The sequence below is a fragment of the Nicotiana tabacum genome, chromosome 14 (assembly GCF_000715075.1).
Source record: "Nicotiana tabacum cultivar K326 chromosome 14, ASM71507v2, whole genome shotgun sequence".
NCBI classification, from domain to species: domain Eukaryota; kingdom Viridiplantae; phylum Streptophyta; class Magnoliopsida; order Solanales; family Solanaceae; genus Nicotiana; species Nicotiana tabacum.
The window spans coordinates 32,524,669-32,536,530 of NC_134093.1; the positions used below are offsets into that span (position 1 = coordinate 32,524,669).

Below are 11,862 nucleotides of genomic sequence, written 5' to 3' on the forward strand. Positions count from 1 at the left end.
CATCGGTATTATTTGTGAAGAAGAAGGATGAAACTATGCGGATGTGTATTGATTATCGCCAATTGAACAAAGTTACAATTAAGAACAAGTACCCGTTTCCACGTATTGATGATCTACTTGACCAGTTACAGGGTGCAAGGGTGTTCTCTAAGATTGACTTGAGGACGGGATACCATCAGTTGAAGATTCGGGATTCAGATGTTTTGAAGACTACTTTTCGTACTAGATATGGTCATTATGAATTTCTGGTGATGTCTTTTGGTTTAACTAACCCCCCAGCGGCATTTATGGATTTGATGAACATGGTATTCATGCCATATATTGATTCGTTTGTCATTGTCTTCATTGATGACATTTTGATCTACTCGCGCAGTAAGGAAGAGCACGAGCAGCATATGAGAGTGGTGCTACAGACCCTACGGGAACAAAAGCTATATGCTAAGTTCTCCAAATGTGAGTTTTAGCTAAATTCTGTAGCATTTTTTGGGCATATTGTATCGAGCGAGGGCATTAAAGTTGATCCCAAAAAGATCGAGGTAGTTCAGAATTGGCATCGTCCCACTTCGGCTACTGAGATCAGGAGTTTCCTAGGTTTAGCAGGTTATTATCGTCGGTTCGTGGAGGGCTTTTCATCTATTACAGCACCTTTGACCAAATTAACCCAGAAGGGTGCTCCGTTCCGATGGTCCGATGATTGTGAGGTGAGCTTTCAGAAGCTCAAGACAGCATTGACTACAGCACCAGTGTTAGTGTTGCCTTCCGGTTCGAGGATATATATAGTGTATTGTGATGCTTCACGCGTTGATTTGGGTTATGTATTAATGCAAGAGGGGTGAGTTATTGCATATGCTTCATGTCAACTGAAGCCCCACGAGAAGAATTACACGGTACATGATTTGGAGTTAGTTGCGATTGTTCACGCTCTTAAGATTTTGAGGCATTATCTTTATGGGGTGTCTTATGAAGTTTACACTGATCATAGCAGTTTACAACATTTGTTCAAGCAGAGGGTGAGGCAACGCAGATGGCTTGAGTTACTGAAAGATTATGATATTACTATCATGTAATATCCGGGCAAAGCAAATGTAGTTGCAGATGCCTTGAGTAGGAAGGCAGAGAGTATGGGTAGTTTGGATTTTATTTCAGCAGATGAGAGGCTATTAGCTTTGGATATTCAGCCCTTGGTTAACAGACTTGTGAGGTTAGATATTGCAGAGCCCAGTCGAGTTCTTGCATGTGTTGTGGCCCAGTCTTCACTATTTGAGCAGATCAAGGCTCGCCAGTTTGATGATCCACACTTATTGGTTCTTCGAGAAACGGTACTACGGGGTGGTGCCAAGGAAGTTACTATTGGCAAGGATGGTGTTCTACGACTCCATGATCGTCTATGTGTTCCTAATGTGGATGGACTGAGGAAAAAGATCATATAGGAGGCACACAGTTTTCGGTATTCTATTCATCCAGGTGCTACGAAGATGTATCGTGACCTGAGGCAGCATTTTTGGTGGCGGCGGATGAAAAAGGACATAGTTGAGTATGTAACTAGGTGCCAAAATCGCCAGCAAGTTAAATATGAGCACCAGAGGCCATGTGGCCTACTTCAGCAGATGACTATACCGGAGTGAAAATGGGAACGCATTACTATGGACTTTGTAGTTGGGTTACCGCGGACCTTGCGAAAGTTTGATGCAGTTTGGGTCATTGTCGACAGGTTGACCAAGTCGACTGTCACAATCCAAAATCACGTGCCCGGCACCCGACACACTATCTAACCCGGGTGAACCAAATCGTACAAGAATGTCCATATATATACAAAATAAATACACGCGGAAGTCTTTTTGAAAACACAATCATTTTAAATGATTAAAAATCATACATGAAACAAAGTCTTTAAATCCATTATTTTTCAATAATTGAAACAAATACAATAGAATAACAATATTTCTTTCATGCATGACATACGAATAACTCTCGATTACAACTCAAAAAAAGAATAATAATTGTCTATGGAATCTCTAAGACACAATGATGAAATAAATACTTGGGAAAGACCCAACCAAAAGTAAGTAAGATCAACATGAAGGCTACCACGGAATAGAAGTGGTGCCTTGCTATATGCTTCGGAAAGAGAGTCATCCTATTGCCCCATCAACTCATCATGTACCACGTCTCGTCCTGAAAATATGTAAAGTAAGTGGGACCTTGGAGAGGGGCCCATGAGGGCTGAGTACACCACAGCGCTGAGTACACCACAGCGGTACTCAATAAATGTCATAGACTCTCTCTAACTCAAGTTTTTGGGACAAGGCTTTACAAAAATAATGCAACCAACATTGATATAAAACTATAACAATTATATAAATTCATGCTCTTTATCATTTTAAATGAAAAGACTAGAAAAATGTAAATTATGATATAAAAGAAAAATGTAAATCATGATATAAACTTTTAAAACATTTATACCAACCCATGATTTTAATAAAATCATGTAAAAATCATTTTAACTTCATTAAGTCATTGAAATCACTTTTGGCTCCTTAGGCCTAAACATAACAAAATTAGCTTTTACCTTTTCACCGGGAGTACTATACCGACATCGACATAATAAATAACTACTAGGTGATCGACCTAGCAACAAGTATTTACCCCTACTTGTCTGGGCGGCTTCCTGTAATGCCGTACGATTCAACTTAGCCTCATTACTTTAAGTAATGATCATTTGCCTTCTCAATGGGGGACTTTATCCCACGAACCTCGGCCTAGCCTTGGAATGTGTCCCTACACCGGCATGTGTAGTTCCATAGTAACGAACTCAACATTCGAACCAATCTCGGTGGTCTCCACTAGTAACTCCCAAAATATTTAATATTTCAAAAATAGACTCATAGCATACTATCCTCAAAGGATCTATTTTTATCAAATCATTGCTCATAGCCAAACTAAACCATTTGAATAAAACAATTAAACATATGATCTTTTTCATGTTAAAGCCTTTAGCAATTTAACATCCATCTTTCAAAGATACAACGAGTGTTATCCATTAATCAAGTTTCAAAAGGAAATACTTTTCATAAAAATACATCTTCGGCACTCAAATATTTTATATTCTTTCCAATACTCAAGTTTGAATAAAACTTATAACATTTTCCTCAAGCATCGTTTGACATCGAATCTTTAGAAACAAGATTTTTCAATTGTAAAACAATAAAACTTTCTTTATGAAATACAACTCAAAATACACGGTGACATCCTTTCTCGCTTGTCCCCACAAGTATGGATGCACATTTACAAACTCACGTAATAACTCAAATATGATTTTATAGAAAATCCCTCAAGAAGAGTAAGTATTAATCAACTTACCTCAAGTCCAAGCTTCAAAATAATAGTACGACGCTTCAATTCATTTATAACTCTCAAACGTCGCCAACACGCCAATATCTACATTAGACATCCCAAGGCATCACAATTATCCAAATATATGTCGATACCCATTTAAGGTTCACAAGTTAACTATAAGTCTTCAACAAGCCCAATTCACCCATACATATCCCCTTTATCCTTAGTTGCTTCCATCATTGGCCTTTAAGCCTAATACATGTTATACGATTCAATACTTAATCATGATTAAGCTATTGAAGCACTAGGATCACCAATCATCTTAACAAGATTCAAAAATTCACTATTCATCTTCTTCTCCATTCAAGAACCCTAACTTACAATACCCATTTCAGGGACTAGCATAATTATTCAACCAATTGATACTTTCTACTACACAATACATTCCAAATACTTAATCCATAGATGTATTTAAGTGTAGGGTAGGGATTTTACCTCTTGTAGCTCAAACCCTAACTTGAACCCTTTTGAATGATTCTTGAAGATTAGAGGAATCCCTATGAATTTCAATCCATCTAGATGTTAATACTATCATTAACTAGTGTTAATCCATTATAAAAATATTATAAAACTCAACTTTGATGCGTATTTGGGGATGCTCCACCTTCTCTCTAGAACCAAAACTTAGTCAAAAATGAAATTTATTCTCTCTCCCCGAATCCCCCTATTTTTATAGAAAATAGCCTGCATAGGCAAATTGAGTAGCCTACGCAGATTGGCTACGCAGGCCTGTGTAGCCTACGCAACTTAAGTCCTCCCCCTTACTTCCATTCTGTTTTTGCCTACGCATTCTGCGTAGGCTACGCAGGTCTGCTGGAATCCTTTCCTCCCACTTAGCTCAATTATTCCAATCTATGACTTTAATCATACAACTTGAGGACCTTAAATTCATCTTACCTTCATGCCTAAGTATTGTAATGATCATATTACCCTCGTGTGGGTTCGCAAGCACTTCGAGGTCTCGTAAAATATTCTCTTAAGCTCGAGTTCGGCTTAATCTTGTTAGAAAAGTTTTCTGGGGCTTCACATCGGCAACTTTCATTCATGTTGTGACTACGTATACTTCAGATAGGTTGGCCCAGATTTATATTCAGGAGATAGTTCGATTGTACGGTGTGCCAATTTCCATCATATCATATAGAGGCCCTCAGTGTACTTCACATTTCTAGAGAGCAGTACAGAGTGAATTGGGGACTCGTGTAGAGCTCAGCAACGCTTTTCATCCGCAGACCGACGGGCAGTCGGAGCGGACAGTTCAGATTTTGGAGGATATGCTCAGGGCATATGTGATTGACTTCGGAGGTCAGTGGGATCGTTTCTTGCATTTGGACGAGTTTTCTTATAACAATAGTTACCAATCCAGCATCGAGATGGCTCCTTTTGAGGCTTTATATGGTGGACGATGTCGTTCGCCCATCGGATGGTTTGAGCCCGGTGAGGCTAAGTTATATGGTACTGATTTGGTGAAGGATGCCTTGGAAAAGGTAAAGTTGATTCAGGAGCGAATTCGTACAGCACAGTCCAGACAGAAGAGTTACGCGGATCAGAAAGCGCGTGATTTATCATTTATGGTGGGTGAAAAGGTTCTCTTGAAGGTTTCTCCGATGAAGGGAATCATGAGATTTGGGAAGAAGAGCAAGTTGAGCCCAAGGTTTATAGGCCCATTTGAGGTGTTGAGACGAGTTGGGGAGGTTGCTTACGAGCTTGCTTTGCCTCCTAGTTTATCGGGAGTCCATCCGATTTTTCATGTATCTATGCTACGGAAGTATCATGCCGACCTGTCACATGTGTTAGACTTCAGCACAGTTCAACTAGATAAGAGCTTGGGTTATAAAGAGGAGCCAGTTGCCATTATTGATAGACAGGATTGCCAGTTGAGGTCCAAGAAGATTTCTGTGGTAAAATTCCAGTTTAGGGGCCAACCAGTCGAGGAAGCGACTTTGGAGGCCGAGGAAGACATGCAGAGCATATATCCACACTTATTCAACACTACAGGTATAATTCTAAACCTGTTCGAGGACGAATATTTGTTTAAGAGGTGGAGAATGTAATGACCCAACCGGTCGTTTTGACTTTTAGAACTATTTTTCCCTAAATAAGACTCCCCGTATGTACTTTTGCTAATTTATGACTTGCGGGGATGGTTGGTTCGGGATTTGGAAGGGTTCGGGTTGAAATCGGAACACTTGGTTCCTTAGTTTGGTTTTAAAAGGCCAAGTTTGACTTCGGTCAATATTTTGAGAAAACGACCCCGGAATTAGGATTTGATAGTTCCAATAGGTTCGTATGATTATTTTGGATTTGGGCGTATGTTCGAATCGGGTTTTGGACAACCCGAAAGCATTTCGGTGCTTAATAGTGAAAATCAACTATTTAAAGGTTTAAGGTTCTTTAAATTTGGTTTGGAGTAGGTTTTGGAGTAATCGAGGTCTGTTTGAAATTTCGAGTCTGGGAATAGTTCCGTATGGTGATTTAAGACTTGCATGCAAAATTCAGTATCATTTCGGGTAGTATATGTATGATTCGGCACGTTCGGAGGAATTTAGAAACTTGAAGTTCATATTTTGATCCAATTCGGTTTTGGGGTACGATTCTTAGTTTTGTTGTTGATTTACGTGTTTTGAGAGTTCGATCAAGTCCGTATTATGTTTACAGACTTGTTGGCGCATTTGGACAGGGTCCCGAGGGACTCGTGTGAGTTTTGAACCACCCGGAGCTAAGTTGGAAAAACCAGAAATTCCAATTCTGGTTTCCTTCTTCACGAACGCGGAAGGACCCTCGCAATCGTGATGAAGGAAAAATGGGAGCTAGGCAATTGCCCTACGCGTTTGTGTGGTGGGCGACGCGTTCGCGAAGCCTTGGACTTCAGGCCTACGTGTTCACGAAGGAGGACTGAGACCGGATGAAATTTCCCCTACGCGTTCGCGAAGGGCAAGCCAGTAAGTCTTCTCATTCGCGAGACCCATGTCGCATTCGCAAGGAGTAATTTTAAGGCAAGGGAATTTTGCCTTCACGAACGCGAGGCACTATCTCGATCTTGCTCGGATCTACCTTAATACCCTCGCCTGGTTCATTTTAGTCCATTTGTCTTCATTCTTGGGCGATTTTGGAGCTTTTTGAGAGGGGATTTCAACTAGCAACTTGAAGGTAAGTTAATTCTACACACTTTGAGTTAAATACATAGATTATGGGTAGATTATAACCTGTAAATCGTGAAAATCAAGGGTTTAGATGAAAAATCTAGGTTTTGATAAAAATGAGATTTTAACCATGAAAATAGTTATGGAATTAGATCGAAATTGTACATTTGAGCTCTTGAGATTATGGGTAACAATTTTCTCTGAAAATTTTTGGAATCCGGGCACGTGGGCCTGAGGTAAATTTTAAGAATTTTATCATTTTGTGTCGGGTAATTAATTTAATAGTCTAATTTCGAATTATTGAGCATGTATTAATTATTTTGTATAACATTTGGATAGTTTCGGATTTTTCGGCATCGAATTGAGACTTTAACGCGACGTTGTTATCGGGGAGTAGATTTTGAGACAAGGCAAGTCTCTTGTCTAGCATTGTAAGAGAGAATTTACCTCGTAGGTGATTTAAATTAATAATTATTGCAAATTGTGGAGGATACGTACGCACGAGGTGACGAGAGTCCGTGCGTAGCTACTAATTATGCTATGTCCGGGTAGTTTAGGATTCAAATCATGAATTACTTGTGATAATTGCATCCTTTATTTAATTAAAATACTGGAATTATATTGTAAATTGTTAGAGAAAATAGTAAAAGACCGAAATTTCACATACTTGAATTTTTGTGCAAATTATTTGACTGTTAATAGAAATTATACATCCTTATGTGTTAGCCTTATAATAACTTCCCATTTCGGAGGTTCATAAGAAAATGTCCTCCTTTCTTGTGGAGTGGGCCGAACGCCTCAGCAGTATAGATGCATCTATGGATCGTGCCGCACATCCCTCGGCAGTGTACACGACACTCGGGACCAAGCCGAACGACCTCAGCAGAAATCATGCCTAATAATAATAATTACACGATACCTTGACATTTCATTGCAGCTTGTGGAGCTAATTGATAAATTGAAAATTATTGAATTTAAAAGAATTATTTATTTATGCTTGTTAAGAAAATTATTGTTATTCACATAAATCATGTTTATTTAAATAATTCTATTTTTATATTATTAACTCATAGTGAGTGTCAAAGTCGACCTCTCATCACTACTTCTTCGAGATTAGACTTGATTCTTACTGGGTACACGTTGTTTACGTACTCATGCTACGCTTGCTGCACTTTTTATGTAGGATCTGAAACAGGAACCTTAGGCGGTCCTACCGGTGCACACCCACGTTGTCCTGAGGCCTAGTGGTGAGCTGCTTTTTCCTGAGCCGTTCCGCAGCACCTAGTGTCTCCCTTTTGTATTTGTTTTCTGTCTACTTTGTGTTCAGACAATATTTTGATTTTCTTTTGTATAATCTGCTAGATGCTCATACACTTGTAACACGAGGTCTTGGCACACACACTGGTAGAATTGGGGTTTGAATTATTTCTCTTGGTTTTTATTTAATCAGATCTTTCATATTTTCTTAATTCTTGCAAGTAAGAAGAGTTAATTACTTGGGTAATTATTAAAGAAATAAATATATGTTTAATTCACTAGTTGGCTGGCTTAGCTGTAATATTGGGCGTCATCACGACCTATAGGTGAAATTGGGTCGTGAAAGCCTCGACCCCCTTGAACGTTGACAGTTGATGGGAGTGTGACACACGCGCTGCCACATGGATGTTTTTGTCCATGTGGTGTTGTTTTACAAATAATATATATATATATTTATCTTTTAAAGTCTACCGACTATTTAAATTATTTTTTTCGTGCCAAAATCTATTTTAATTTTTTTTTGAAACAACATTATTTTGACTATACTTTTTTATTTGGCTAAAAAAAATAATATTTTAATCAAGTTACTTTTACATATTTGGTCGGAAAAAGAAAGAATACACAGTTAGAATATATTATCATTGCATTCAAAAAAATAAAATAAAAAGTATGTTGTTGGAACTCCAGATATAGGCTAAACAAATATTTTAGCTAAAAATGGTAAAATTCCGATCAAATATTTGTGAATTTGACTCGAAAAAAATACATAATTTAAATAAATAGTCATTGCATGAAAATAAAATAAAAATACACAATTTTTTTCTATACCATTTGAATTTCGTTACTTTGGCTAGATCTTCTTTTTATTTGGATAAAGTAAATAGAGTTTTCACTAACTTTTGTAGATTTGGACCGGAAAAAAATAATAAGAAATACATAATTGAAACATATATTCATTGTATCTAAAAAGTTTATAATTGAGAAAAAAAATGCATTGTTTATTAAAAAAATAACGAGAAATACAATTGGAACAAATAAATTATTATATTTGATTATGTGGCAATTAATATTTGAAAAATACTTCACTTGAAAGCTATTTTTTTAATTTTTCTTCCCTCCCACACGCCTAAAAGAGAGTGTATTCACGCTCTTTACCACATCAGCATCTAGGGAGGTCAAGACTATTAAATTTTCAAGTTCATAGAGGTATTCAAGACCATGTATAGTTTAAAAAGGAATTATAGAAAAGTTACCAAGTTTAGGGACTCCCGGACATTTCTGCATCCAACATGAGTAGCCCCAAAAAGAATCACGTGACAGCATGAAGAAATACCTACAAAAGTAATACTAGTTCACTGGTTACTTTAATTTTGCTTTTGCCTAATAAATACTCCCTGCAGATTTAGGTCTTCAATTTATTATAATTTGGCGAGAGAATACACCATTGGACATCTTCTTTTTTTTAATAACGAAAAGTAAAACAACCAAAAAAAAAGAAGAAAAAGTTCTGTAAATTCTCAACCTTAAAAGCCAACGGAAAAAACGGCTCCTCGGTCAATTATAATAGAAACCCCCGCCAAGAAAAACCAAAAGGGTGAAAGAAAACAGAGCCAATAATATTCTCCATCAAAATCTTCCTCTCCGTTTCTCTCTATCTTTTCTTTTTTCCCTGAATCCAATCAAGGGAAAAACAGAAATAATCAATAGCCCCTTTTCCTCTGTTTCCCTTCTCCCAAATTCTCCAAATCTTTAAAAAAAAAAAAAAAAAAAAAAAGATGGGTTGTGGGGAATCAAAGCATGCAGTTGCAACAGAAAACACCACCATTCCAAAGAACAAGAGATCATTGAGTTCTAAATCCAACTCCACAAAGGCTGAAACTCAAGAAAATGTCAAGATAATTGAAAATGGAGAATCTGGGGTTGCAGAAACTGTGAAAACAAGTGAAAAAGTGGAGGCTGCAGAGGTAATTGCACCAAAAGTTGTGGCTAAGGAAGAAGCTAAAGTTATAACATCTGAGAAGAAAGAAGAAAAGGTGGAAATGGAAAAAGTGACAGAGGAGTTGAAAACAGAAGGGGTTGTTGTTGAAAAGAAAGAAGAAAAAGTTGTTGCAGAATCTCAACCTGAGGAGAAGAAGAATATTGGAAATGAAGAAACAACCCCTGTTGTTGTTGTTGCTGCTGCTGATGTTGTAGAGAAGAAAGAATCAGCTGAAGAGATCAAAGCAGAAGAGAAAACTGGTATGTTGATTGTCACCTTGTAGTTTTGTGTGGTCTGTAGGAAAAAAAGAAACTTTTTTTGCTTCCAAAATTCAAGAAATTCATTTTATGATTTTAAATTGTTTCCTATGGTTTAAAGTTGGAGCAACGTCAAAGTTGTCTCCCGCTAATCTATAAGGCACGAGTTCGAGCCGTGGAACCAGTCATTAATACTTGCATTAGGGTATGTTCTCTATATCACACTCCTTGGGTGTGTCCATTCCCTATACCATGTGTGAACACAGGATGCCTTGTACATCGGGTTGCCATTTTTGCCTCCTATGGTTTAAAATGCAAAAGTTGGTAATTTTCAATAATTTTTTTATTGAAATCTTGAAGTTTATTTTTCATATTAATATGTAAATCACTGTGTGGTCTTTACATATTCAAGATGACAATGCACTTTAGTTTCATTGCGCAACCACATGCACAAGTATTTTGTATTTACACAGGGTTTGGCAAAGGACCGTAATTCAATTATGTGATTTAGACAGTCTACCCTAATCAAAACATTAGTGACTCCTTTCACGGCTCGAAACCGTAACCTATAGGTTACACGTGAGATAAATTTACCGTTGCTCCAAGGCTCCGCTTCTACACTTTAGTTTCATTATTAGATTGTATTGATTAAACCTAAAGAATAAGATTTTATTGGTGTTAAGGTTAAGACAGTGTAGGTTTTGCAGGCCTACACAGCATAGAAAATTGTGCTTTACCAGGGTAAAGCAACAAGGGGAAGACAATGGATTATGTATTTATGTTTGACTAAAAAATTGAACTTGTTTATCTCCTTTCTTTCTTTCTTTTTTCCCCCTTGTTGATGTTAACATGCATATCTTTTTAACCCACAGAGGAGACCATTAAGCCAACTGAAGAAGAGAAAGAGAAGGAAGAAGTTACTACTTCTGAGGCTAAAGATGCTGCTAAACCAGAGACAGAGGAAAAGCCAAAAGAGGTATGAGAATTCTCAGATTCCCATTATTGAAATGTAAAAATGTTAGAACCCCTTAATAAATGTTTCAGAAATAAAGTTCTTATGCTAATAAAATTTCTTCTTCAAAATGTCTTATTCCCACATTCATAATGTTAGCAGTTGGCCAGTTGTTGATTGAAAAAAATCTTTTATTTGGATTTTGCAGGAGAATGCAACTGAAACACCAACAACTACAGATTCGAAAACAGATTGAAAATGCATGCATGGGAATGTCGAAGAGGGATGTTTACTTAGTTTAATCCTTGTTTTTTAAAGCCTGTTCTACTTTCTAGTATTCAGTATACATATTTGTTCTGTTTTCGAATTGGCTGATATACTACTCTGTTCTTCTTATCCCTTTTCATCAAAATCTGCTTCTCTTCTTTATTGTGATGGGGATTTCTTTCAGTCTAAGTTACAAATACATTGGAGAAAATTCGTAATTTTGTTCTGTTGGTCTCCTTGACATTATCAAGAAGCTCCACCAACCCTTTTATAAAATTAAATATTGTTTCCTTCATCCCGTTTTATATAATCTGTATTAATCTGAATATGAAGTTTAACATGTTAGTATGAACTATACATCATGTGAGTGCCGGTTAAGGAACTAAAGTTTGTTTGATATACTAGTAGAAAACACCACGTCAATGTTTAATTTAAATAATTTAATGAATTTAAATTCTAGAAGCTAGAAAGTAGTATATAAAAATGGAACAAGCTAACATTTTTTGACGCATCAAAAAAAAAAAAAAAAAAGAGTACGTCATACAAATTGAAATGGAGGGAGAAAGAGAGACATAAATTAAATGGAACATTGCCGCGTTGAGCGAAGAATAGGAG

At 37.0% G+C, this 11,862-nt stretch overlaps 1 protein-coding gene across 1 annotated transcript; it reads left to right on the plus strand.

Moving 5' to 3' along the window:
• Positions 1-9,353: 9,353 nt before the first annotated feature.
• LOC107763172 (uncharacterized) lies at positions 9,354-11,542 on the plus strand. Its single transcript, XM_016581637.2, has 3 exons — positions 9,354-10,031; positions 10,901-11,004; positions 11,189-11,542. Exons 1-3 carry the CDS (start codon positions 9,569-9,571, stop codon positions 11,234-11,236), a joined length of 615 nt encoding a protein of 204 aa, XP_016437123.2. The 5' UTR covers positions 9,354-9,568; the 3' UTR covers positions 11,237-11,542.
• The last annotated feature ends 320 nt before the right edge of the window (positions 11,543-11,862 follow it).

Bases quoted from the DNA above. Each gene is read 5' to 3' on its own strand.
- LOC107763172 (XM_016581637.2), top strand. From the start codon at position 9,569: ATGGGTTGTGGGGAATCAAAGCATGCAGTTGCAACAGAAAACACCACC. The intron at 10,032-10,900 runs GTATGTTGATTG...TTTAACCCACAG, and splicing joins CAAAGCAGAAGAGAAAACTG to AGGAGACCATTAAGCCAACT. The intron at 11,005-11,188 runs GTATGAGAATTC...TGGATTTTGCAG, and splicing joins CAGAGGAAAAGCCAAAAGAG to GAGAATGCAACTGAAACACC.